Source organism: Kwoniella shivajii, chromosome 6 (genome assembly GCF_035658355.1).
Source record: "Kwoniella shivajii chromosome 6, complete sequence".
Classification (NCBI taxonomy): domain Eukaryota; kingdom Fungi; phylum Basidiomycota; class Tremellomycetes; order Tremellales; family Cryptococcaceae; genus Kwoniella; species Kwoniella shivajii.
The window spans coordinates 361,289-387,623 of NC_085913.1; the positions used below are offsets into that span (position 1 = coordinate 361,289).

A 26,335-nucleotide genomic window follows, 5' to 3' on the forward strand; every position below is an offset into this window, starting at 1 on the left:
AACCCATCGCACTCTCAATGAACAATCCATCCATTTGTCACCTGTGAAAAAATTCTAAGGATTCAATCGTTTAGGATCTCTAGGGAACAAACTTGCTCTTCTGATGTTACCTAATTTCAAGAAAAGCATTACGACTCTTTCTAAACCGATACCACCACCTCCATGTGGAGGGGCACCTAATCTGAATGCATCCAAATAACCAGTCATGGTAGCAGGATCGATCCCTACTGATCTCATCCTTTCAGCTAAGAAAGTAGGATCGTGTACTCTTTGAGCTCCTGATAGAATCTCTTCTCCACGCATGAAGAAATCATACGAATTGGATAAAGTCGGATCAACAGGATCAGGCATAGTGTAGAACGGTCGAATGGCCAAAGGGAATTTATCAAGAATGAAATAATCCGTTTGGTATTTCACACGAACGAGTCGGCCAAGGAATTTCTCATTCTCAGTACTGACCACATGGTATCGAGCGATCAGCCAGTGACGATTATGGGTGCGTCTGTCACTTTACCGAAAACTCACCTCAAATCGTCCAATTCACCCAACTCCTCTCCGTCACTACCTTTAGCTCCTGCCTCTTTCAACATCTTGATACCTTCGCTGAATGGTAATCTGAGAGTCTCATCCAAGAACAGGAAATCTTCATGAGGGAACTGTTTCTTGATCACTTCAATCTCATGTGAGTATTTCTCTTTAAGACCTGAGAAGATGTTTTTGAGCATCGAATCGAGAACATCGAGAACTTCGTGATAATGCTCTTCAATTGCCATCTCGAGATCTAATCCCATGAATTCGGTCATATGTCGATGAGTGTTGGAGTCTTCCGCTCGGAAAACTGGGCAAAGATAGGCATTCAATTAGTATCATTCTCCAAATTTGCCTAATTTCCCCTGAAGGCAGATGATGATGATAGCGACGTTATAAAAGATGTATGACCGCTAAGATCAGATATCACTCACCAGGTCCGATCTCGTATACTCTCTCCATGTCACCAGCAATAGCCATTTGTTTAGCTAATTGAGGAGATTGAGCGAGGAAAGCAGTTGCTATGAATTTCATAGCGATACCGCATTAGCTAAAATTATTCCATGTCAAAGGAAGCCAGGACGCTCAACGAACAGTTGAAATATTGTACTTTGAAAACACTTGCTCCAGATTCGGTAGCGGCACCTTGAAGTTTAGGAGAATGAATTTCGATAAATCCTTGAGAATTAAGATAATCTCGGAATAATTGGCCAACGGCAGATTGGATTCGGAAAATAGCTTGATTGGATGGAGTCTAGCCCTTTGTCAGCTGTTTATTTCTCAAAATGAGGAGCCGACAGCTCACTCTCAAATCCATAACTCGATTATCGAGTCGGGTGACAAGCGATACTCGAGAAAACTGAAGGTTCTCGTCTTTCTCAGCCTATGACGAGAGACAACTTGTCAGCTGAACTATCGTAAGATCAATCTCTTATTCCTACTCACTCTCTCGAAATCAGCTTCAGCTCGAGAAGCGTCGTCAATGGAGAAGGGAAGATCTCCGACTTCGACAGCAGTGAAAAGCTGAGTTTACAAGAGTCAGCTGACCTGAGCTACATTATTGAAGACGGTCCAGCTGATAGTGCTCACTTTGTAAACGCCAACCTCGTAGTTGGTGATGGTACAACTTTTGACTTCAGCGGATTTGATGACTCCCTCAACGAGGACTATGGATTCAGACTGTGCAATTACGTCAGCTAGTCCTTCGCGGATTCGTTAGACAAGAAGCTGTCACTTACGGGAATAAGCTGAGCGTATTTGAGCATTTGTTTGGAAACTTGATTTTCATCCTTTTCACCAGAAACGACAAGTACACCTTGAAGAGTGTGAGTTTGTTGTCGGAAATTGAGGAAGACAATCTTGGCACCTGTTTTCATACAAAGATATCAGCTAGTCAACTTATAGCCCAGATGATAGCTGAGGAAGGGTGACCTACCTTGAGCTCGAGAGTTGTGCATTCTCGCTCGGAACACTACTCGTTGACCAACAGATTCTTCAGAAAGTTCAGAGAATTTGAGGAATTTTCGACCTAAGCATTCAACCAGCAGCTTATTAATTCCTTTTTCCCCGTTGATTGGTCATTCATATCGTATCGCAACGACGCCTTCACTGCTATTGCACATATCCTCCTTCTTTTCGCTCGAATTTCAAGTGAATCAACTTACCGTTCCTTTCTTGACTTTGATGTAACGGTAATTTTCCATAGTTTTGCTTGGCATGATCTTCAGCTTCTTTCGCTTCTCTTTTCCTCTTTTCCTCTTCTTCCCTCGCAGCTCTGTCAGCTGCTTTCTTGGCTTTCTCAGCTTCTTTAGCTCGTCTCTTCAATTCCGCTTTTGATGGACCAGCGGGAGCATCACCTTCTGTAGGAGCTGGAGCGGTTGATTCCTCACCGCTAGCAGCTGGTGGTGCAGCTTGAGTGGAAGCAGCTTGAGCTTCTGTGGGGATTGGCTCCGACATGTTAGATATTTTGTTCTTGTTATAGATGTGACTGACAAGGGGAAACACAAGATAGATAGCACTTAATTCTCTGTAATGTCATTAACGAGTCATTCCCAACTTTGAAACTTCGGCTAACGATGTCAGTGAACTCTATTACGTAAGTGAGCTTGGCCACTCCCAATATCCACGTCATGCTAACCTGTGCGGCGAGATCCGATGATTTCGTTATCACGGGATCAAATTAGAAAGGGGTGATCGACTCGCTTGGTTTACGCACTAATCCGATATAGTTCAGAGTAGTTTGGTCAAAAAAGAAGTGGGTTTTTCCAGGATGTCCAAAGCTATATATTATAGAGTCATCAACTCCCCAGTTCCCTCACTTCGCTTTACAATCAAATCCAAAAATGGCCGCTACCGCCCCCGAACAAGCTGGCACCTCAGCCGAAACCCAACCTAGACAACCCATCTGGTTGAGATGCGAGAAGAAACCTTTCGAACATCGATCAGCTTTGACCCCTACCACCGCTAAGACTCTACTCGACAACAACTTTGAAGTATTTGTCGAGAGAGATCCTCAAAGAATCTTCGACGATGCTGAGTTTGAAGCGTAAGCTACCGTGCTCAATGTCAAGTGATGCAGTGATGCACTTAGCTGATGATGATGTTTCATGTGTGTAGCGTCGGCTGTAAGCTCGTTCCCAATAACGAATGGCCCAGTGCCCCCGTCGAAGTTCCTATCATCGGTTTGAAGGAGCTTCCCGAGTCCACGTTAGTATAAGGCTATTCTATCATATGTCCTCACCTCGTATCACTCATCCGTTCATTACTGTCAATTCCTGTTGTTCACATATACCTACCTCGTGTTAGGAAATCAATACTGACAGTCTATTCATCACAGTGACCCCCTTCCTCACACTCATATCCAATTCGCCCATTGTTACAAGCAACAAGGTGGTTGGACTGATGTTCTTCGAAGATTCCAACAAGGCAAAGGAACATTGTACGATCTTGAATTTCTTGAAGATCCCGAATCCAGAAGACGAGTAGCAGCATTCGGTTTCCATGCAGGTTTCGCTGGTGCTGCCGCAGGTGCATTGGCTCTTGCAGCTCAGCAGAAAGATGGCGGTAAAGGTGTCTTGAAGGGATTGAAGCCCTATAAGAACGAAGACGCTATGGTAGCTGAAGTATCCGAAGCATTAGAAAGCGTAGAAGGTGGAAAGAACAACGTCAAAGTGCTCGTCATAGGTGCTCTTGGTAGATGTGGAAGTGGCGCTGTTGACCTTTTCAGAAAGGCCGGTTTGACTGAGTGAGTGAAATGGCTTTATTTCAGATCACCTGATAGCTGGGTAGCTGATCTGCGTTGATGTCATGTGTAGGGAAAATATCGTTAAATGGGATATGGCTGAAACTGCTAAAGGTGGACCTTTCCAAGAAATTCTTGATGGTAAGCTTCTTGGATATCGGTCTGTATAATCTTTCGCTAATTCTACCTTCGTGTTACAGTCGACATTTTCGTCAACTGTATCTACCTCTCCAAGCCAATTCCTAAATTCATAACTTCTGAATTCATGGCCAAAGCAGGAGACAGTCGAAAGCTCGCTGTCGTCGTTGACGTTTCATGCGATACTACCAACCCTCACAACCCTATCCCAATTTATGATATCAACACCACTTTCCCTGAACCTACCGTTGCGGTTGATACCAAGGGTGTAGGTAGAAGATGTACTGTAGTTTCAATTGACCACTTACCTACTCTTGTAAGTCATCAACTCCATCAATAACAGGCATGATAGTGATCGAGATTGAGTATGGGAGCTGACTTGATGTGTAATGGTGTATGTGTAGTTACCTCGAGAAGCTTCAGAACAATTCTCAGCGGATTTATTACCCTCATTGCTTAAATTCCCTCAAAGAACCTCTGAACCAGTGTGGACCAACGCAGAAAAGCTGTTCAAGCAGAAATTGGAAGAAGCTAGAGTTGATGATGAAAAAAATGGTATCAAAGCTTAAAAACATGATGACGATTAATAACGGAAAATAAGTTTTTCGCATTGACATATAGGTCCACTTGAATACATAGCTGGAAGCGAATTGAATGCATTACAATCAATGGATACATTACTGACTGTACTTTTACTTCAAACTTGGCACGTCCGCTTTCTTTTAGGTGAAAGAAGTCACTGACTGAGAAAGTCGAGAGATCAGATGATAGGAAATATCAGAGGATAGTCCAAGACGGACTACTTAGAATACTCTTCAGCTGATGGACATGAATACTACAGTGAGGGTAGCACTACAATTGCCATAAAAATGCGCGGGAGTAGAACACTTAAATGAAGTCCGGTCGTGGCTGGTCATCGAGTCTGCGAAGACAACAGATTATTCGAAGAAACAATCACTTGAAGAACCGGATCGAATCAAGTAGAAGACGATATATGGTCTGTAATTTGCTGAAAGTCTGGAACAATCAGGATTGCCAACCGAGCCATTTGTCCCTTTTCACTTCGTCATAGTAGGAAGCACCTCGGCTGTCGAGAATGCCCGAAATCCCACAAGAGTTCTTTCATGTTTTGTCGGAGTCAAGAATGTGACGTAGAGGTTAGCATACTGTACTACTCGTATAATCCTGATCAGGTATCTGAACTCCATTTGTGTCGTATTGGATGGTGGCCTTGTGAGCAAAGTCTCGTGCAAGTCCATTCGCCACTCGTTATTCTGTTCGCTTTTTCCAGATTTCGGAAGTCCAGTGAGATAATAGCTTGATGGCATGGGATTATGTGGGTGTCCCACGCTCACTCAGTATATCAATTGATGGTACAGTACGTACAGCACTCTTGACATTGAGCCTTCTCGACGCATCATCAATCAATGTATGGAGGGTTACCAGAAGTACCCAAAGTATGACGTTTGATCGGATCCAAAATTTCCAATTGCCTTCTCATCGATTCTGTCACCAGATCTCAAAGGATACTTACTCGAACCAACTTTGGGGATTGCAAATCATCGAAGGCCGAACTTCCCAAGTCAGGCTGTATCTGCACTTGGCTCTTCCCTTCGGGACTTATAAATACTTGCCGAACTGAAGTCGACCAAATAGATATCTGCCATTTTTCATTGAATCCGCTTATTCTCATCCAGGTTTTTTTTATATAATAAGCAGTATATTTATGCACCCAAGATGGATAATGCTACCACCCAGGATGGTAGAGACACTCAGTTGACTTCCCCCGAGAGTGAAGCACACACGAAGCTCTCGTTTAAGAAACGATTCAGGGACATCATCAATTTGGAAAGAGATGGCGGGTCCAAGGCCTATCGTAGCACAGGTGAGTGAAGAGTGAACACGGCTCCTGCATTCTACCCAATAATCCACTGCTGGCGCTAAACTTTTTGCGGCCTATGTCTTATTTGCTTACTTGGTCCGATTCAGTCAAAGAATCGCTGAAAGAAATCGCTACCAAATTCAAGGAACTGGGACTAAACCCAGACACATCGGCAGAGTATATTGCTCTTAGAGGAGAATGTCGTTCAACTTCTAATTCTACCGATGACCACGGCGTGGACAAGGTCGAATCAACCAAGGATCGAATCGGGTCTCTCAATGCAAGATTAGATAGTTGTCGTTCCAATACCATAGGAATCGACGGGCATGGTCCTACAGGGATGAGTGAAGCCGAATGGAATAAAGCGACACTCAGTTGTAAGTAACTCATCAGCTCTGCCTTCATCCCTTCCCTGTCTGTCGTACAAGAGTCTCATGTTCCAGTGAACCGGACTGCGTCTCGCTGATTGCCGTCGCGATTATGACCGAATTACTCATACGACACTGTGTATAGGCGATACCAGACTTCACGATACCATCGCGGGATTGGAAGAGTTGACGGACGATGGTCTATTTCTCTCTGATCAGATGAGAAATGATGGGGAAGAAATGGAGACAGCTTACTGGGACATCGGCATGACCAAACCAGGTGCAATTGGTTCAATCAAGAGAATAAATGACTTTCATTTGAGAGCTAGTAACTTTGAAAGAAAACATGACTTACCCCGTACTTTCTCTACATATCTTGGCGACAGTGTTTCACCATTATCTGTTGGCGAAATCAGTCATCTGAACGCCACAACGCGTTTATCACCGTACTATTCTCGTCAAGATATGTTGCGACTCACGAAACATTGTAGGTTACTTCAAGAGACCCCAAGTACAAACAGCGTACTGTGGCTGAGCTAACGATGCTTTGAAACCATTATCCAACTCCGGGACGACATGAAATTATCCTCAATGAAAACACAGGCTGTCAACAATATACCAACATTGAAAAGCACCTTGAATCCCAGAAAGTCGATCTTACCAATTCCCAGGAACTCAGCGATTTGTACAAAGCCAAGTATGATGTCAGTTTTAGATCTCGATCGAACATGAGCGGATTTCATGATTATCTCGTCAAGTTCGACAAGAACTTAGTGGGAACCTCGACCAAATATGGCGTGCCTCTCACAGAAGCCGAGGACGGATCTCATCATGTCACACCACTCGCCGGATTACCCCTTGACCTGCAATGGTTGATGTATTAAGTGCGCACTTTGGAGTTCGACCTTAGATTATTGGAAATGGTGTTTGACCTCTATACAGTTGGGAGAAAGGTGATTTTGACGATGAGATGCACAACGCGGGATGATTTCTTATTAATACAGCAAAGGAGTATAGGTCCGATGAAAGCATGTGGCGTTTTTGTTCGTGCCGTATCAGATGAATTTTTCGCACTATACGAGACCTCCAGTCAAATGTTAGTGACTGATGAAATGTCGAAAAGGTCCAGGCCCAAGAAGATCCAGAAATTGTGGACAATATCATCCAGACCACGATAATGTACAGCTCCACTAGGCCTAGTCTTTGAGGTATTTTCAACGTGCAAGGAACTCATGTCTTGGACAGGTTGCTCTATTTTTCCCTAGCAAGTCGAAGACCACTAGAAAGGGCTTCCAAGCGTGACAATGCAAGACGATTAACGGCGAAGACTAAAGGCTTTGCGCTCAGAAGATGAACACAGGTAGAAGAGAGGGTAATAGAAACCCTTTTCAAGACATGACACGAAACAAAGGATCCAAAATGTCCAGAACGCCCCCAGATAAAAAGCAACTTTTCAAGTGGCATTTTTATCAGTGATTACCTCCGTCCTGGAAGAGATATAAACCCCCTCGGTTCTCGATTGTGATTGTCTCTCCACACACCTCATCGTACACCCATTTTGTTCAGTCGCAATCGATCACTTACACAATTACATCAACCATTGAAGACATACTTTCAAACTTAATCGACATGCCTGACACCCACACAAACGCCTCTTCTAGACCTACTACCATGGCAGAGCGTAGTAAGCAAACTTCCTTTCCATCCATGTGTAGGAACGAGCGACTGCCTTGTACATGACTAATGGTATGTCTGATTCACTTTATGCTCTCAGCCAAATTGGGTCTCGAATGGGACTATTTCTTCAGGAACAACCACTTGACTAGCGCTCGAACTGAAAAGTCCATATTCGATAAGTCATTCAAGGAGTACAAATTGTGGGACGAGCTGAAACAGTCAGACGAATCCTCTGGGACCGCTAAAGTGTCTGACATGGCCCAGACAGCTTCATAGACTGAGGTGCTTTGGGATAACGTGGTAGACACAGCAAAAGACACTGCCGACAAGTATCAGCAAAAATTTCTCTCTGAATCGCTTAGAGGACTTTGCCGCAACCCTGCCCAGTATAAGTCTCAGTGAGATACTTCTTCGACAGTACACGTCTTAGCACCTAGTGAGACGTCAATACTTTCAAGTGGGCACACATTACCATGATATTTCACAGCTTCTTGGTATCTCCGAGATGGCAGAAGAAGAGGTAGTCGGCGTGAAATGTAAAGCTAGTCGAAATTTTGATTTCTCTCTGAGTATGCACTTTCTTCGTTCTCCATTCCGTTGTTATCAAACAATTTGTGGCACTGCACTCATTGTGTTGCAAGACATAGTTGCGTCTTCGTATGCCAAGGCCGAGACCAAAACCACAGCGGTTCGGTCGAGATCGAAGTCGTCGAAGGCGAGAATCGAGAATAATGATATCTGAAATCGTTCAAAAACGGCTTCGACGCAGGTCAAGCGTCTTCTCGCTCTTCTCGCCAGTCTGTGCTGAATGCTAGCAGACGTCAATATCACCTTCCGCCGTAATTCTGACTCTGTTTTAAACGACATAGCTTTTCGGAATTGCGAGAGAAAGGATAGAAATAAAGGACAAACAGTCAATGTCAAGCTCCGAGTCAGATGTGGGAGACATTGACTCGACCCTTCAGGCTCAGTGCCCTCTGTTTATAGGTGATCATAAGTACAGTAGGATTCATATGCTGAAAACTCCTCGTAATCATAACAACATCTTGAATCACCCACACTTACATAGCAATCTGATCTGCCACTTACGTGAATCGGCTACAAGCATAACATCAAGGACTGCCGAACATGACATCGCACGCCACGATTACCAACATCACTAAAGGTATGTCGGCTGTCATTTGTCAGAGGCTTTCGCAACATTGCTGAATCTGCTTGACACCCCGGAACGGAACCTTACAGCCATAACCACCACGGGAGACACTTGTAAGCAACTTGAGTCTCTAGCTGCTGATCAAGGTGATACCGGTGCTCAACAGAGTGCTCAAAAGCTTCGAGATGCACGAGCGCGTTGGATTCTAGCTTCTGGAGAACGAGCAGAATCCGAAGCTAGATCAAACTTCCAGACCACCTATTCTGACATTCAAGAAGTTTACGGAAACAGATTCGCAGCGTTAAAGCTTATGAAAATCAGCCAACAGTGACAGGTATCTACTGGCTGATTGCGATACTGTCGATGACGTACTAATTTGACTGTTCAGAAGGATCGAACAGAGGTTCACTGGAAGAATTGGTGGATTAGTTACAGAAGGGGGATTTGGGAACTTGATACATATATACATTACACGTTTTAGTAGATCCAACATTTGATCATTTGGGATCTTTCATCCAGCCTCAGCATCTGTTGACAAATTAGAGATCTCTCACACCAGAGTGAATAGTTCAGACTTAAGCAAGAGGTAAATAACTTTTCCTTCTTAAAAGCTCTTCTTCAGAGAATTTCCACATGAACCATTCCGCTCGATTCTCCATTCCACTCGTCGATACGTCTTGATTTATCACGAATGACGGAAGAGGAGGAGGAGGAGACATTTGTATATCCCCACTTGGATCTGTTACTCCTGAATCACCCATCTCATCTACTGAAGATGATAAAGAATCAGGTTTAGGTTTAGGTTGAAGTTGAGGTTGAGCTATGGGCAGATCATTCGTAGGATCAGGCGGTATTGGTATCCTGTGAATGTTGTAACGATGTTTATGAAGTGCAGAAAGTGATGGATGTAGATGTGGTTTATCTATAATGCAATCCGGTTTTAGCTTTGTAGACTGTACGATGACTGATGTTTAAATCGCGTCCCAGAAAAAGATCAAATGTCGATTTACCATCAAGTAAACAAACATAAATTCCCATTCTACCAGGATCCGATTCTTTACCTTTCATGTTATCCGGTAAAAGCTGTGAAGATTTCGTATAACCTGGTCACAGTCACAGTCACAGTCACAGAGTATCAGCTCAATCGTCGAGGTAGGGGAAAGCCATCTCTGATAGGAGATATGAGTAACAGATATCACTCACGGTCAGGTAATACTTCTACAGGTTCAATGGTATTAGGTAAACTCCAATAGGTCTTTACTTCACCACTTGTCGAATTCCCCACGTTAGAGTCGATGATGATAGGTTGAGCCATAATGCTATCACTAGATTGTATGGGCAGGCAAAGAGAAAGAAGCAAGGCGCAACAACAGCTTAAATGAACTTCTTCTTCAATTCTTCCAATTACGTTGAGGAACGTCACTAATCGAAGTCTGTAACGTTGTCGTTGTTCTTCTTACTATTTGTCGACTGTATACACTGTGATGCCATAGATCCATTGAGGTCGAATGCGAACTGCAAAGCACGAACAAACGTTGGGGCAAGGATATTCGAACATGTATATCGCGCTCAGATTATGCAGTGACATTGCGTGCGAAGACATCTCGGATAACTTTCTATTAAACGCGTAAAAGACGATGTTACACATACTTTTTTGGAAAACCGAGGTAAACAAGCATATGGAATACAATCTGCTATGCAATTATGGAATATCGTTGCTCGTCTTAGAATCGATTGATTGTGCACTTAACGAAAGTGCAACGTCGCCCAATCGCAGATTGAAGCACGCCGGCGAACTTCGTCCTTTTCAGTGCTTCGCTCAGATCACTTCCTGAGATTTTGTCATCCCCTTCAATCCCTATATGCTCTATCCCAAATCCAGACACTCATAATAAGTATGCGAAGCCCAAAATCTCGATTCCGTCTTCAACGTTACGATAAATCCAGATGAATGTGTCAAAAATGTCATCACAGAACCTAGAGAGATTGTACAATCATCCTCTTTTCTCTAGTCCTTTCTTGAGAGAACCTGAAAAAACCACTTTCTGTCTCTAAAAGCATCCCATCTTTCCTCTCCACCAAATCTGCAACGGCGAACCTTTTATCGGAGTCGTCTATGGTGAATGGGATAACAAGTTAGCAATTATCTTGAATGATCCAATTCCACTCTACTCCCATGTGAGATGACGACCAGTCTTTTCACACAAAACCCAGGATCGTATTAAACCTTTTTGAGTACGGGTGATACCTTCTCCCCATATCGGAATCATAAAACTCACCTAGCTTCTCGCTCGGATTCTAAAAGAGCCAAGATGTCATTGACTCTTACGGGACCTTTGACATTTCGGATGATAGATCGGTTAGATTCGTCCATGAATTCTACTCGGACTTGGGTGACACCACCTCGAGATCCAGTTCGGCCGAGGACCTGTTGGTGTAGACGAAGTGAGGACAATGGAAAAGTGATAAAGGGATAGATTGAGCGACGTTGGATAACAGGTATATTTCGAGATGACATTATAGCGAATGAGATCGAGTTGAGGTTTGATGATGAGAGTTGATTCAAGTATAATAAGACGTCAGCATAAGATCCCTTAAAGCAATTCAACAGACTCTTCCATCCAGCAGCAGTATCATTCCCTTTCCTATGAGTTCACATCTCCTCCGCAATGGTGCGAAACAACATCCCTCCGTGACAAATTCAGATTTTCATGAATTATGCAATTCCCACTTCTTTCTCATGCCTTCCAAATCCAATTTGCCTACGAAAGCCAGCTAGGCATTGTCATAATCACCCATGTTTGAGGAAAACATGGGCAATCAGACATAGCTCTCGCCCCTTTTAGTTCCATCAACCCTTTTCTATCCTGTACATCCCTAACCCAAAGTCATTCCATCCTGATAGACCGTATATTCCAGCTCCGTTTCTTCTCTACGTTTATCCATCACTATGATACTGCTGCTGCACGGTTCCTATTCAATCGGAAATATCACTAACCTTGAGAACACGGGCAAGCTTGACGGGTTGCTTGTTGGTAGCTTCCTGTTAATGTCAAAGAGATAACATCAGCGGGTCATTCCTTTCACATCATTTTGATCATTACTGTGATAGCACGGTAAGTATGCAAGAGGTATAGTACTCACCATTTTGTGTGTCTTTGTTGATGGATGAAGTAGAAGGTTATTAAACAATTGAAGGTTTTTGCAGATGATGATTAACGGTGAGCAGCAAAGCCAGCGTGGACGATCCAACCCAACCCAGACGGCAAAACAGCAAAACAGTGAGTATATGGAAGAGTGGAAAACCCTGGATCAAGCTATGGTGGCAAGAGGGCAAGTGATAACGCCACGGTGAAAAGTACAGGATTTAGCCAATGTGGCACTCCAGCGGAATCGACTGTCATGCACGAGTTGTCATCGGCGTTTATTTATCGCCGACAACCTCGTCGCTTTCCGCAGCTGGTTGACATTTTCTGTATGCATGATGACATCTGTAATCGCATGATGACGCCGCCAAATACTGCAGATGCCTGTTTCAAAAGTGTATCATGCTATGGTCAGGTCTCAGAGCTGTTGTCGACACTGTATGCTGACATATATGCCATGCTGTGTACATCCCAGTCAGATTACAAAATGTGCTATATGAACAGAATGCGCGATCGATGTGTATTTACAATCAGAATGAAAATCATACAACTTTCAACGATGTCTCTCACTTTTCCAACATCGAAGTTTGAGCACAATAGTTTCGCGCACACATCAGAATTCTTGTCCAAGGCTTTTGATACCTGGTTCTCCCAAGCCTACCTCCATTGACGTCTTCTGTAGTTTACTTTGATGTTTCCTCTTCTCACCGAATCATTCCCACTCCCTTTCATTCTAGTGCCTCTGCAGACTGTTGAGGTTGACTTTATTTCGGAGCACAAATTACCCCAGAATATCTTTCAATATAACAGCTGGATCTTCGTATTTCCAATGCAGATTATGTTTCTTCTCTTTCTTACCATCACCACCATCAATCTCAGATTGTCTTCCTGCTTTATCCAATTTCAATAAACCACTTTCCATCAATTCGTTCATGACCAGGTCGGATTTCACCTCTCCATTCATCTTTACTTTTGTCATCCCGTTCGCTGTTCCAATCCTACTTGTATCGCGCCTGTTTTTCTGAGAGATTGAAGAAGGTATAGGATCAGATTGCGATTGTGATCGGAGCGGTGTGGTTGTGTACTGTTCATGGAACGTTTGACCATTCATTAATTTGTAGATTGCAGGGGAGACTTGAGGCTGTAAAGATTGGTTTAACAATAACAGATGATGTAAAGTTTGCAAATCTGGTTTAGGTAAATCTGGTCCTCCTTTTGGATCATGGCCGACACCAATATTACGGTCTATACCATTTAAGCCCAGGCTCGAGTGACTGCGATGATCAATTGAAGGCAAAGTCACTTCGTTTACGGTACCTTTGGGTATCCGAACAGTACCTATACCAGGTCTATCACGTCCAGTCAAATGCACAATACCATGTAAGATATCTTCCACATGCGTGTCGAGTCCTACAGCTAGAAAATCTCCTATCTCATCAGAAGTATCTTGTGCCAGCGATAGAGAATGCGTTTGAGCATATTGTGATAGTCGAAGTGATAGTTGATGAGATGAAGGTAGGTGTCTTGAGGGGATGGCGATTGGTGGTATCAGGGAGCCTGAGTAAAGTCCGCAGGTAAGCTAAATAGACTATTCGATATAGTATCGCGATGATACCGAGATGAGGCGAGATATGAACAGCTTAAAGCATGCGATGGATTTGTCCCGTCGAAGCGGTAGAAATACAATGTCCCGACACGGGAACACAAATGGAGGTAGCAAGACTTTTCTGATCCCAGATAAACCCATCGAAAGGTGACAAGGACGGAAAGTCAGACTTACTAGGTGAATAAGTACTCCAAGCACCTAACTTTTTACCAACAATCTCATCATCGACTTCTTCTTCTTCACCATTAGCAGTGGCTTTACCAAAAATAGCTCTTCTGACCCTGGCTCTTTCTCTACCTCCCATACCCATTATCCAAGTTTGAACCCTCGATTTAGGTTCGACCTGTTCATCGTCAATGTCAAACTCGGGATTATCGTATGATACTCTTTTCCTCTTCTTGGCACTGGCAGGAGTCATAGGTGTGTATAGAGTAGGTGGGATCGAGGCATTATTCAGTAGCGAAAGAAGGAGAGTATTATGTAGTTCCACTATAAGACATGTAAATCAGCATTCGTGAGGTGCATTACCTCGGAGAAGAACAAAATGGAGAGTAGGCGATACAGCAGTATGACCCGAGACTTTTTGCCCGAGACTTTTTGTCTAACTCCCTGCTTGTTCAAATAAGATGAAAACAGGAGATATCTTCTGTATAAGGTCATATAACGGGATACATGTATGTTGAGGATACATTGATACGTGATTTGAAAACCTGACTCACACTTGTCACCTTTGAGCCAACTCCGTACCATCGCTTCCAATTCTCCCCTACCAATTTGACCCAATAGATACCCATTGAGAGCTTTCCAGTAAGGAAGACCGTCCTCTCCCAGTGAATCGTGTAGTTGCTGCTTAATCGAGTGAGTATCTATCCTCTCGAATGGAAGATGCTGAGAGACAGGTGGTGGTCTATGACTGTTCGAAGAGGATGCATGGTTCAAAGATGAGTGTTGAATGTGAGGGGAAGGTGGTGGTATAGATGACATTTCCGGAGCAACCAGGTGCCCTCGTGATCTCAACGAAGTCGGAGGTGATAGGCAAGGATCTCCTTATGACCGAAGTGATATTGATGAGAGCGGATGGATCGATCTGATCCTGATATCGCTTGTTATGTCCCTCGGAATGTCTCGTTGGATGATGAAGAACAAGGTGGACTTGACGACCGAGAGTGGTTTTATAGGGTTAGATATCGAATGAAACCACGTGGCGAGTGCCTGAATCCGGTCAAGATAACGCGTTAAAATCAAAGAAAGACAATTCGCGTCATGTTCAACATTGTGATTTCCTCTCATTCTTCACATTCTTCTTCTTCATCTTCTCCAGTGATACCAGCAAGAATCATCTGAACGGCATATACTCTTTGATAGGATATTAGGCCAGTCTCAGAATGCCTTTCGCTTCTTCCTCCAGGAAAAGGCCACAAGCGATCGACTCATCCGAAGACGAAGAAGATCCACGCCCGAATTTATCTGTCTCTCCGAACAAAAAAAGGAAACAAGTCATACAAGACTTTCAAGGGAAAGGGGGAGATTCAGATTTGGATGACCTGAATTCAGACGCAGATGGAGTGCTGGTCGGTGATGAAGCTGATGACATCGCGGTTGATGGGGATGGGAACGAAGTCGAAGGTGAAGTAGTAAGAGGTCAAGTATCTTTCAGACCTGAATATGAGCGGGGCGATGATGGGTAAATCATGATTCCTCTTCCAGCCTCATCGCTTCAGACCGGGAACGATCTCAGCTGACAATCTTGGTCTTCATTGTTTGCAGATATGTCACTGGATCCGTAACAGGGATGAAAATGACTAATTTCATGACTTATGATCATGTCGAATTCCGACCTGGACCTCATCTTAACATGATTTTAGGTCCAAACGGTACTGGTAAAAGTAGTATAGCAGCTGCTATAGCTATTGGACTAGGCTTCCCACCTAAAGTAAGTGCAGTCCTACATATATCGCTGCTCTACTGTGATCTCCGACCCTGGCTGATTGCTACTATCATCCAGGTCATGGGTCGAGCAAACGAACTGAAAGCATATGTAAAACAAGGTGCAGATGAAGCTCAAGTCGAGATTGAACTTAAAGGAAAAAGAGGGAAAAGAAATACCAAAATCTGGAGAAAGTTCAATAGAGAGGATGAAAAGTCAGAGTGGAAGTTGAATGGTATGTTCACCTGTACCAGTCGATTCTCGGATGGCGCTCCCAATGGCAGAAAGCCGCTGTCTTGGAGTCTTGCTGATCCTTGAATCCATTAGGCTCAACTTGCACACGAAAAGAAGTGCTGGAATGTGTTCAAAGGTTTGGTATACAAGCCAATAACTTATGGTAGGTCTCGCTAGTGTTCGACAGGTACCCCGGGAACTAGCAGACATTAGGGAGCTAATAAGGGTTGTTCACAGCTCTTTCTTGCCACAAGACAAAGTAGCGGAATTCGCCAAGATGGCACCTGAGGTAGTGCTGAAAGAAACAATGAGAGCTGCAGGAGATCCTAGGCTGACACAATGGCATGAAACGTTGGTTGAAAAAGGTGTGAACTCAAAGGATCTGTCAATCGTGAGCTCTGCCTTTACAGGTCAGCTCATCATAGCTGAGAACTAGCATAGACTCTGGAGGGTCACGTCAACCAAAGAGACCGATTACAAATCCAAGTGGATGGCCTTGCGCCCGATGTCGAACATGTACAAGAACGGGAGGCAAGGGAAAAAGAGGCAAGTTGGATTGTCTATCTATCCGTGCCGAATGCACCGCTGATCAGTGTACACTCGCAGGCCGAAATAATGCAACACATCGTCTCCGTCGTTCAACATAATCGCATAAGAGAAGAAGTCACAGCCGCTCTCAAAGAGAGAGATCAATGGAAAGCCAAAGTCACGAAATTATCCAACAGAAGACAACCTCTCAAAGAATTGAAAGAGTAAGTATCATTGTCGAAGGCGACTAATGATGTAAAGCTAACGAGACCATTAGGCATTGGGATAAAAAAGCATACAAAGCTGAAATACGACTTCAAACCGTCGAAGGAAAATACAAGGATGGTATGAAAGAGCTTAGGAATAAGATGAATTCTGCTAGAGATGTGGTGCGTAATCTTCTAATATGCTTTCCTACATGCAGCTTGTATATTGATATCTGACAATCTTTCTTGAAGGCGGATCGAAGTGCCCAAGTCAACGATAAACTTGATATGTTAAGAATGGTGTTTCAGCGTAGAGAAGACGATAAGCGTTCTACTTTGGAAAAAATTCAGAAGTGTCAAGAGATTTTGGAGGAACCTCGAGAGGAAGTCGACTCGGAAATGAAAGTCAAAGGAAGGGAGAAGGTGAGTAACTTGCTATCCAGCCGTTAGCGAGAATACCGCTGAAGTTACAACTCTCCTAGGCGGCCCTACAGACGAAATACCGGGAAAAGGGACATCAACTCGAAGAAGTCAAGGATGAATACGAGGACAATAAGAAGATGTTTAATGAGTTGAATCATGAACTTGACGAACTGACGAGAAGGTAGGTCATTCCATAATTCGCGAAGACTTAGAAATGTGCTGACTTGAATGTAGACAAACGATGCTTGAAAACATTGAAATCCAAAAAGAGAATGCTGCCCGAGATCTGGAGCCCTCAATTGGGTTCCTTCTCGACTGGCTGAAAGTTAACGGTCATACTCTTGAGAGCGAAGTGCACAAACCACCTATGATATCAGTCAGTGTTCCCAATAGGACCTATGCGTGGCAAGTAGAGCAAAACACAAGCAGGCAACATAGATCTGTATGTGCGATATCCTAGTACTGTGTGAAAGATCGAGGACTAATCTACTAGTAGACTTTCATCTGTACATCTCAAGCCGATTTCGATCGCTTACTTGAGCTAAATGGTACCCAATATCCTCCTCGGATAAGATCCGATGGAAGGAGAGTAGATGGAGGCAAAGTATCTCTGTTCTTGGCATATCAGGAAGTTTCAGACGCAACAGTCAATCCTCGTCGTCCTTGTGATGCTGAGACGGTGAGTCTCATTTTTAGTGACAAAAGCTCTTGTCATCACGAGCCCGTTGCTGAATTCATTTCTAGCTGAGAGATCTCGGTATGGATGGTTATGCGATTGATTTCGTGGAAGCTGCCCCCGCAGTTATCGCCTACTTGTGTGCCAAAGCACGATTACACTTGACCGTGAGGCATTCATTCTGATCTATGCTTTCTTGCGTACCGGAGGTGCTGATCCGTTGTAATACCAAAGGCTCTTACGCAGAAAACTTCCATGGAGATTGACAGTAAACGCCTCACAAGTCTTGGTATCGCCTCCTGGGCTACGAAAGATGCCAATACCAACGCTATCCAGAGTTCTTACGGAAGAAGGGAGTTCGTTGAAAGGACGAATCCTCCACAACCAGCCAAAGCCTTCAACCTGGCTGGTGAGTAATTTTATACTCCATGTTCCTGGCAAGACTGACGTAAAAGTGCTCACCAATGTTACCCATGTGCAGTCGATCGAGATGCCGTGAAAAGAATAGTAGATGAAATCGCAAAGAAGAAGAAAACGAAAATGGATCGCGAAGCTCCTCATTCTGCTCTCAAAGACAAGATGGACGAGATAGAAAACGAACGAGAGGGAATCCGACGAGCAGGGGTAAGTCCTGCTTACGATCTGAGTTCAAATGCACGGCTTATCGCAATGGATTTCACAGGGAGAAGTCGAAAAACGAATAAAAGACTTACAGGAAAAGCTCAGGAGATATCAAAAGGCCGCTACAGACATCGGTACGTATGACCTGTCACGTTGTTCAAGACGACACCTAGAATTGGATGCTGACAATGTGAATCGCAGAGTCCTTCAGAGAAAGACTTCGAAAAATTGAAGCACAACCTTCTCAAGAAGAGGAGCGTTCAAAGCTAAAGGCCGAGAAACTGAAGTATGCCAAAGCGAGATTGCGACCCCTTGATTCATGCCTTGTGAGTAGAGTCATAAGATTTCACATTTTTCTCGTGTTCGTTTACTAATGATGTGGTAGACCTCCTGCGACGATATTATCAGTCATTGCTCAGACCTCATGACAGCCAATTGTGCTTTTTTGCAAGGATCTGTTAATAAGCAAGCTATCTCCGAAAGACTGAATCAAGGCAATGAGGTTCTGAACGAAGCTCACAGGGAATACACAGCTGGTAAGTTTATCGCCAACTCCATTTTTTACTCCTAAAACATTGTGCAGCCATATCGAATCACTGACAATGGATGTCTTTTTGTTCAGCTGCTGGACGTCACACGGATGCCAAGGCTCGATCAGCGAACAAATGGACCCAAATGACAGCTGCAATTTCCAGTGCACCTCAGGAAATCAAAGAAGAAGTGAGGAACAGGGCTCGTGTAGTAAGTCTGATACTGAAAGTTTTCAAGTAAGAATACAGAATCCGAATTGACGAAGACCAACTCAGGTCGAGGACTTGCCTTCGCTCGAGGAAGCTCAAAACTCTCTTCAAACTTTAAGAGCTCAATTGGAATTAGCGGTCAACATACCTGGTAACGTCGTCGGAAGATACAATGACCTCAAGGATAGAGTAGGTCCATCCCGCTGCAATGAGTATCTTGATTGGTCACCACTGATTAATGGTGTTTTCCTAGCTTGAACTAGCGCAAGGTGTTGTTGACAAAGAGGAAAGTGAATTGAACGGTCTCAAGAGGGACATCAAAAAGACTTTAGTAAGTTGCTGGTCCGAATTGAATGAGCCAATGCTAATGGCATCTCTGCGCATTACAGGACATGTTCGATCCTGCCCTCGAGACTCTCGTGCAAGCTGTTAGCGCAAAGTTCTCAGCCGCTTTTGCTCGTAAGTTTTATCATTCGTATCGCAACATGACCATGATGGCTCACAGTGCTTTCCAGGTGTCAAATGCACGGGTGAAGTAAGGATAAGAAGAGTAGAAGGTGATTTTGCAGCATGGGGAATTGAGATCCTAGTGTCCTACAGAGATGAAGATAACTTGGCTATCCTGACTGGCTCACATCAGTCTGGAGGCGTGAGTTTTCTCCACTTCAGTTGTTAATAGGAAATCAGACTGCACATCGGTTGCAATCCATCTGCAAAAATTAACTATTGACTCTGATCGTATATAGGAACGCTCCCTGGCTACCGTCACTTATCTCATGTCTCTTTCTGAGATGTCAAGAACCCCATTCTCATTAGTGGATGAGATCAATCAGGTTAGTTATTTGATGCGTTATGAGGATTGTAACTGACAACTGACCGTGATAACACAGGGTATGGATCAACGAGCTGAGAGAGCAGTTCATAATCAATTGGTCGAAGTGACGTGTGATGCAGATGCAGGACAGTAAGTTTTTCTCATTGGACGGATGTTCATTCAGAATGGCCCAACGAATAAACTAACGATCAATTCATTTTATTCTCTAGGTACTTCCTGATCACACCTAAATTACTGACCGGATTGACGTACCATCCTAAAATGAAGGTGTTGATAATCAATAATGGAACATGGTGTAAGTGGATTGTTGCACCATACACTTTTTTTCCATTTCGGAACCTCAGCGCCAACAGATAGGGAGATAAGAGTGGTACTTGCTATTGAAATCTGATCCTTGACTAATCATCCCTGTATACGTAGTGCCTGATTCAAGACAAGCTACTAAGAGATATGGGGATCTCTCAGCGTGTTTGAAGACATATTCAAAGAATCATTCCATACCTGCAAATTAGAATGGTAGATGACTACGATGATGTTCACGCCAAGTTTCCGTTTGTGTTTTTATATTTGGGTTTCACGCGCTGTTCTTTCTATCTCATTTTCTGCCCTTTGCACAAAGTGTAATCGTAGCGTAGAAGCAATTTTCGCCTCTCAAGAGTCGTATGAATGACTAATGATGATTCATTTTCGTTAATGACATTAGACGAGTATGTAAATCATGTCATATTATGTATCATATGCTAGGTATATAAATTCAGTTTCTCTACATCAATCAGATTCTATCGTACGTCAACATTCAAAACAGGTGAAAACCATATTTTCTTTTCCACATCAATGTCATCATGACCTTGTATTCCAACCTGTTTGTTGACGGCCTCATCTTGAATTTCTTCTACGGCAGCTCTCAAACCGTATTTACCCAGACACAAGAACGTCAGTCCGATGTTATAGGTGATGGTTTCGTCAGGTTGGAGAAGAGGTAGTGGAGCCGAGGATAGTCCATCGAATAAAACGTTTTTAGGTGTGTTGGCGTTGGTATTCATGCTAGAGGTGTTCATAGCTTGAATCGAGTGTCTTTGATTATATATTGGTTGAGTCCAGGATTGATCAGTTGGAGAAGAAGGTAGTGGTGATACATGTAAATAAGGTCTAAATGGACGTTCTGTTCAATCAAGACAAAACCACAATGCTATCAGCTCCGAAGGGCGCAAGTGTGAAACTTGGAGAATAACGCTCAACATACCTAATTTGTTAGTAACTTCAACCTGCACGTCGATAAATTCCATTGGTCCAACAACACCGCTTTCCTTCAAACCTTTCAAGGCTAATTTGATTTCTATCTGATCCGATCTGATTATGTCCAATAACGATGAAGAGAGATATTGAGTTCTAAGGTTCAATTCACCACTTCTATTTGATCCTGGCTATTTTGTTTCACAAGCATTCACATCAGCTACAAGGATCGTAATGTTGTTTTTGCTAAAGTCTTAAGGTGACTCACTTCAGTCCAGATCGCTTTAATCGAATTCAACAATTCTTCTCTATACCAGAACAATTCTCTTTCCTTCTTTAATCGGTCATCCGATTTCTTCTCTTTATCAACTATGTATTGTTTCGATGAAAGAGAAGGTATGGGACGTGAGAGGAGTGATTGAGATATTGATTTCCTTGGAAGAGGTAAAATCATCCTGGAACAGCCGACCGATCGTTACTATTAGTAGTCCATTTCCCAAGTAATGTTGGGTATCGAAAGACTTACCGTTCTGTTGCGCCAGGAGGGACTAATCTCGTACATTCAACAGCTGTAGAAAAATCATACCTCCTTAATTACGGTCGAACATGAATCAGGTGAGTGAACTTACCTTCATCCCCTTTTCGCTGTAGACTGACTCCGAACGGTACACCATAAACGTTCCTCACGCTCAATGCCAGTAAACAGTGATCATCATCATTCTCATCGTTTAGTATGTTCCGAAGACATTCTTCTGATACCGCTGACGTTGAGGGCAGTCTTTCCAATCTAGGTCGAAGCAACCCGTTGATTTTCACGTTGTTCAGCGCGACCGGTGAAACATCTGACGAGCCCAGTCGTATGAGGTCGAGGGAATGACAATCGATCGTATGGTATACAGTGAATAATACAGGGAAAGTGATTTGACGAGTATAAAACGTCTTTGAAAGATCTCCATCCCCTTCAATCTGGGAAGAACCTGAGTCGTTGATGCTAAGTGACCTGGCTCGTATTCTTTGATTCAGATTTCCATAATCAATCCTGATCATACCGTCCGTACTAACAACCGAGATTGGTCTAGTCGTCAGCTCCGCTTCCCCAATTTCTGAAAAGTCCAACGTGATGAGTTTTACTCACCAACCGACTTTTCCTAAGCATTTAACATTTATGTTCATTCTGCCACCAGGTTGGATATCAATTTGGTCATGATGTTCTTTTTCCCAAGTGAAAACTGGTTTATTCAGTTGGTCAAACTCGATTTCATATGCCTGTTCAGGTGTCAATTCACCCTCTTGGATAATAGCTTGTGAATCGCGCGAGGTGGAATCATCAAAAGTCAATTTGATGAAATCGATTGGCACAGAGGATGAGTTTACTATCGTAATCCGTATGATAGATCTATGAAATCCAAATGGATCAGCTTCGACCCTCCTGATCTATGTCAAAGGCGGCGCACTTACGATTCACCATGGTATAACATTACTGTACCGTGAGTCAAGCTGGTTCTCTTGATCCAAGCAAGTGGTAATTCTTCAACAACTTTACATTCTAACCATTTACCTCCTTCTTCTATGCTATCTCGTTGAGCGTCTTTCGATTTCTCGATCAAGGCATATCGAGCGTCAATACCTTGTCTTTTGATTTTACTCAAATCAGCTTTCAAACGAGATTTCCTCTTATCCCTTTTATCTTTCTCCTTGGAATCGATGATGGGTATAAGAATTTCGGTCGACGATCCATCTGTCAGACGGATGGAAATCCCCTTGACGGACATCGAACCAGGAACAGGAGAATGGCCTGTCACTCGAACTGTCTGAACAGAGGTAGCAGGGAGTGTAAGAGGTAGAGGAGAGGTGATGAACGGTACTCCAGTTGTCCTGTCAATCGACAACGTAAGCTGAACTTGACACTTCCTACCGTCTTGAGACAAACCTACAATATAGATAAATCCTGAACCTCAAGGTCAAAAGCAAAGGGATTTCGAACTGTTACGAAGATATCAACTTGCTCGTTCGCCACAAGTATCGTCTGAACCGTTTATCAGCTGTAACACTTGGGAGTCGGTGATCTAGAAACTCACCTTGCCAGCTTCGGCAGCTTTCAAACGTGGATTATAGAGGAAAGGATCTTTCTTCCCTTCTTTCACTATGATTTCATCCTTTGAATGTTCGATTGGGAACTTGTTCGGCGGGAGACTGAGTCGTGTAATATTGTCAGCTACGGTGATCTCAGAAATGTTATTGAGCAAACCACAGCTCACCTAGCTATCTCAACGCTCAGCACTAATTTTCCACCCACCCACCAAGGTATTTGACCGATGTCGATACCTCTTCTCCTGCATGTTGCCAACGAAGTAGGATACATTCTATTCAACACAGCTTGACTTTGCGGATTCAAATATCCGCTCAGGTTTCTCAATGCCGAGAGACATAGACGTATGATGGAGGGATGATCAGGTAAAGCTTCAGTTATTGCTATTCCCTCTTTTATGAATTCGACTTGTAATTCCGGCCAACCAAATTTCAAATTCTCCCTTATTTCTACTTCTGTACTAAGGTTAATCGCAGATTCAGTGTGTCTATGACCTGACTGATTCCTATCTGCATTGTTCAAGGTCAACAGATCGATTCCCAGTATCCCAGCTACTCTTTCGAACAGAATCTTAATTCCATTGTTTCCTTCTATAGATTCCTTCCTTCTGACAGCAACAGTTTGATTTGGGACTGATAAACCCAATCCTAATCCTACAGCAGCAGAAGCAGAAGCAGCTTCTGCATCACTTCGATTTTCGATTGCTAGAGCTGAATCCAGACTCCCTCGAGGTGGGGACTTCGGCCTTTTTGAATTGAATCCAGCTCCGTTAAGTTTTCTCGTTTCTTCTCTGCCTTCCACAACAAGCATAGCTAATCGTTTCATCACTTCCCTAGTTACTGATGCTTCTTTTCTTGGTAAATTTAGCCATCTAGCTAACCAAATAAACTCATTATGAACGACCAGTTGTTCAGTTTTGGTCATAGCCCTGTGATACGGTGACAGAGCATCTTCAGCATGAGCCAAGATTGATTGTTTTGATATTTGACTTGTGGTGGATAACAGAAGCAGCGATCGATTACGCTTTCTTCGCAACACGGCATCGGGCATTTCGTGTGGCTGGAGTGGAGCGATAAAGCTTCTCGGTAGGTTGTGAATCATGAGTGAGGATAAAGCTATTGAACCCCATCCTCCGGATGCCCATATAAGTAACAGGAAATGACTTATTTTGAGGGACAGACTAGTATGAAGATATGCTAATAGACCTTCCCCTGTTCCTACACTGGAAGGGCTTGTGTTTGATGGGGCGGAAAAAGATATTGATCCCGATACTGCTAGAGGAGAAGGAGAGAGTATGGTCGGCGGATAAGGAAGAGGTGATCTTGCGAGACATGCTTGTGCTGATAGATAATGGGACAGGATCTCAACCGGTATGGGAGATGAGGGGAACGGTTGTACCATATTCTAGAGGGCAGTATTTGTTGATTGAGCTTTCTTACCACGGGGAATACGAAGGATAGCTTACCGAACCATCTCTGCCTTCCCATGCTTCACCGATACCAGCTACAGCTCTGCCTTCTCTTGCCATACCTTCCCATAGAACGTCACCGACACTTCTACATCTCTCCGCTCCTTCTTCATAGCACTTGATTGCATCCCCATAAAGCCCCGCGAGGAGATACATATCTCCTAATAGCTTCATCAATCTCCCGCCGGCTACACCAGATAAGGCTGCATTGGTATATTTCGTTGTAGATAGCTGGGGTACAGAAGTTGATGAGGAGGGAGCAGACGTCGCAGACGAAGTTCGAGTGAATGGTGAGGATATGGCTGTAGACCGTCGAAACGGATTTGAGGAGGCTGCTGGTTGTGACTGAGGTGCAGGCGATATCGAATTAGTCTGAAGGGGAGGTAATGAAGGTGGTTGAATGGATGTGGGCCTTCCTCCAGGTGTCAATGCTCGAGTCAAAGATATACCCATTCCACTGGGTTGTTCGAGAGATGAAACAGATTGAGAGTGTGGTAGGCCAACTGGAGTAGATGAACTTGGTCGAGAAGGATACTCATTAGGTGTAGAAGATCGATGAGAAGAAATCATGTTGTCCAAGCCTGGATGGGGGAGAGTGGACGTGAGAGATGGTAGAAGCGTTGCAGACAATGTACGCATGCCTGCGGGTGTTTCCAAAGCGGTTGCCTAGACATTAATTCAGGCTTTCAGCTCGATCCCTTCGCAACTTAAATATACACTATACTTCCATGCCAAGTTTATCGCGTCCATGAACAATGCCAACTTACGATCTCGCCCAATTCTCCCAGCAATTCTCCAACTACTTCCCCCAATACTCTTCCGATCCAGCTTTCGACTCCATCTTCAGGTGCATACCGCATATAACCTTTGTCCTTCCCTTTACCTCTTCCCTCATACGTGGGTGGACTGTTCTGTTTTCTGGGAGATGAAGGTGATCTCGGTAATTGATTAGGTACGACCAATAATCTCTTTACCAAAGGGAACGGCGAAGTAGGTGGAAAGACTGATGAAATTGATTCATCGAATGACTGTTCAGGATTATGTGATGTTGAAGACGATGAAGCACGATCCGAGTAGAGTGTCGGTATTTGAGATGAAGATGTACTATTACCAATGTCTCCGTTTTCTTCTTCATCTAGATCTAGTTGGTACCCTTCACTTTCACCTGATTGTGATTCTGCGGGGTCAACAGCTATACCTAGAACTATCAAAGGGAAGCCTGCCATACGCAGAAGACTCAGAGGGTAAGTATGCCTTGGTGGTGCATTTCCAGTATATGTCAAATGCAGTTGATTGGTAGTTGATCCTCTTGAAACTGATATACTATTTCCTGTTGATGGAGGGAAGAATCTCAATCTTGGATTAGGAGGTAGATCAGCCGAGCCGGTTGGGGTCCTAGATCGCGATTGTAATGGTCTAGATAAATCATCTCCTCGTAATGTCTGATACCGCTTTATGAAGCTTGAATAGGACGTGTAGATATTTTGTGGGATTGGTGAAGAAGGCTGATGAACGGGTACAAGTAAGATTGTAATTTTAGATAAGGATGCAGGATCAGTGAGGGATGAAAGGGGAGTGGGAGGATTCATCGTCGTCACGATCCCAGTTAACAAAGC

At 43.7% G+C, this 26,335-nt stretch overlaps 10 protein-coding genes across 10 annotated transcripts; 5 read left to right on the plus strand and 5 right to left on the minus strand.

Moving 5' to 3' along the window:
• Window positions 1–54: 54 nt before the first annotated feature.
• On the minus strand, window positions 55–2,484 carry IL334_004623 (aspartate-tRNA(Asn) ligase; the record flags this gene model as incomplete). Its single annotated transcript, XM_062936340.1, has 10 exons — window positions 55–454; window positions 526–838; window positions 963–1,049; window positions 1,123–1,282; window positions 1,334–1,411; window positions 1,474–1,551; window positions 1,618–1,707; window positions 1,767–1,894; window positions 1,964–2,056; window positions 2,193–2,484. The coding sequence occupies 10 exons, from the start codon at window positions 2,482–2,484 to the stop codon at window positions 55–57; spliced, it is 1,719 nt and encodes a 572-aa protein (XP_062792391.1).
• A 386-nt stretch (window positions 2,485–2,870) lies between these two features.
• Window positions 2,871–4,476, plus strand: IL334_004624 (uncharacterized protein; the record flags this gene model as incomplete). Its single annotated transcript, XM_062936341.1, has 6 exons — window positions 2,871–3,073; window positions 3,145–3,234; window positions 3,365–3,772; window positions 3,843–3,910; window positions 3,970–4,223; window positions 4,312–4,476. The coding sequence occupies 6 exons, from the start codon at window positions 2,871–2,873 to the stop codon at window positions 4,474–4,476; spliced, it is 1,188 nt and encodes a 395-aa protein (XP_062792392.1).
• Window positions 4,477–5,644: 1,168 nt separating this feature from the next.
• On the plus strand, window positions 5,645–7,041 carry IL334_004625 (uncharacterized protein; the record flags this gene model as incomplete). The annotated part of the gene is made up of 4 exons (XM_062936342.1): window positions 5,645–5,792; window positions 5,897–6,166; window positions 6,303–6,644; window positions 6,761–7,041. 4 exons carry the CDS (start codon window positions 5,645–5,647, stop codon window positions 7,039–7,041), a joined length of 1,041 nt encoding a protein of 346 aa, XP_062792393.1.
• A 745-nt stretch (window positions 7,042–7,786) lies between these two features.
• IL334_004626 (uncharacterized protein) lies at window positions 7,787–8,110 on the plus strand (the record flags this gene model as incomplete). The annotated part of the gene is made up of 2 exons (XM_062936343.1): window positions 7,787–7,841; window positions 7,932–8,110. 2 exons carry the CDS (start codon window positions 7,787–7,789, stop codon window positions 8,108–8,110), a joined length of 234 nt encoding a protein of 77 aa, XP_062792394.1.
• An 852-nt stretch (window positions 8,111–8,962) lies between these two features.
• Window positions 8,963–9,318, plus strand: IL334_004627 (uncharacterized protein; the record flags this gene model as incomplete). Its single annotated transcript, XM_062936344.1, has 2 exons — window positions 8,963–8,999; window positions 9,077–9,318. The coding sequence occupies 2 exons, from the start codon at window positions 8,963–8,965 to the stop codon at window positions 9,316–9,318; spliced, it is 279 nt and encodes a 92-aa protein (XP_062792395.1).
• Window positions 9,319–9,562: 244 nt separating this feature from the next.
• IL334_004628 (uncharacterized protein) lies at window positions 9,563–10,302 on the minus strand (the record flags this gene model as incomplete). Its single annotated transcript, XM_062936345.1, has 3 exons — window positions 9,563–9,909; window positions 9,998–10,090; window positions 10,191–10,302. The coding sequence occupies 3 exons, from the start codon at window positions 10,300–10,302 to the stop codon at window positions 9,563–9,565; spliced, it is 552 nt and encodes a 183-aa protein (XP_062792396.1).
• Window positions 10,303–11,262: 960 nt separating this feature from the next.
• On the minus strand, window positions 11,263–12,134 carry IL334_004629 (40S ribosomal protein S28; the record flags this gene model as incomplete). Its single annotated transcript, XM_062936346.1, has 3 exons — window positions 11,263–11,415; window positions 11,986–12,030; window positions 12,132–12,134. 3 exons carry the CDS (start codon window positions 12,132–12,134, stop codon window positions 11,263–11,265), a joined length of 201 nt encoding a protein of 66 aa, XP_062792397.1.
• A 780-nt stretch (window positions 12,135–12,914) lies between these two features.
• IL334_004630 (uncharacterized protein) lies at window positions 12,915–14,723 on the minus strand (the record flags this gene model as incomplete). The annotated part of the gene is made up of 3 exons (XM_062936347.1): window positions 12,915–13,690; window positions 13,914–14,228; window positions 14,459–14,723. 3 exons carry the CDS (start codon window positions 14,721–14,723, stop codon window positions 12,915–12,917), a joined length of 1,356 nt encoding a protein of 451 aa, XP_062792398.1.
• Window positions 14,724–15,124: 401 nt separating this feature from the next.
• On the plus strand, window positions 15,125–20,441 carry IL334_004631 (uncharacterized protein; the record flags this gene model as incomplete). The annotated part of the gene is made up of 27 exons (XM_062936348.1): window positions 15,125–15,423; window positions 15,507–15,672; window positions 15,745–15,901; window positions 15,994–16,063; window positions 16,138–16,291; window positions 16,342–16,446; window positions 16,507–16,652; window positions 16,706–16,817; window positions 16,887–17,057; window positions 17,117–17,238; window positions 17,292–17,499; window positions 17,554–17,736; window positions 17,802–17,900; window positions 17,968–18,142; window positions 18,215–18,357; window positions 18,416–18,488; window positions 18,556–18,680; window positions 18,740–18,890; window positions 18,977–19,095; window positions 19,161–19,283; window positions 19,348–19,425; window positions 19,484–19,553; window positions 19,610–19,743; window positions 19,841–19,927; window positions 19,985–20,058; window positions 20,139–20,224; window positions 20,350–20,441. The coding sequence occupies 27 exons, from the start codon at window positions 15,125–15,127 to the stop codon at window positions 20,439–20,441; spliced, it is 3,522 nt and encodes a 1,173-aa protein (XP_062792399.1).
• Window positions 20,442–20,708: 267 nt separating this feature from the next.
• IL334_004632 (uncharacterized protein) lies at window positions 20,709–26,308 on the minus strand (the record flags this gene model as incomplete). The annotated part of the gene is made up of 12 exons (XM_062936349.1): window positions 20,709–21,091; window positions 21,173–21,353; window positions 21,431–21,617; window positions 21,689–21,731; window positions 21,792–22,219; window positions 22,298–22,558; window positions 22,621–23,037; window positions 23,097–23,188; window positions 23,241–23,355; window positions 23,421–24,655; window positions 24,717–25,385; window positions 25,487–26,308. 12 exons carry the CDS (start codon window positions 26,306–26,308, stop codon window positions 20,709–20,711), a joined length of 4,833 nt encoding a protein of 1,610 aa, XP_062792400.1.
• Window positions 26,309–26,335: the final 27 nt, after the last annotated feature.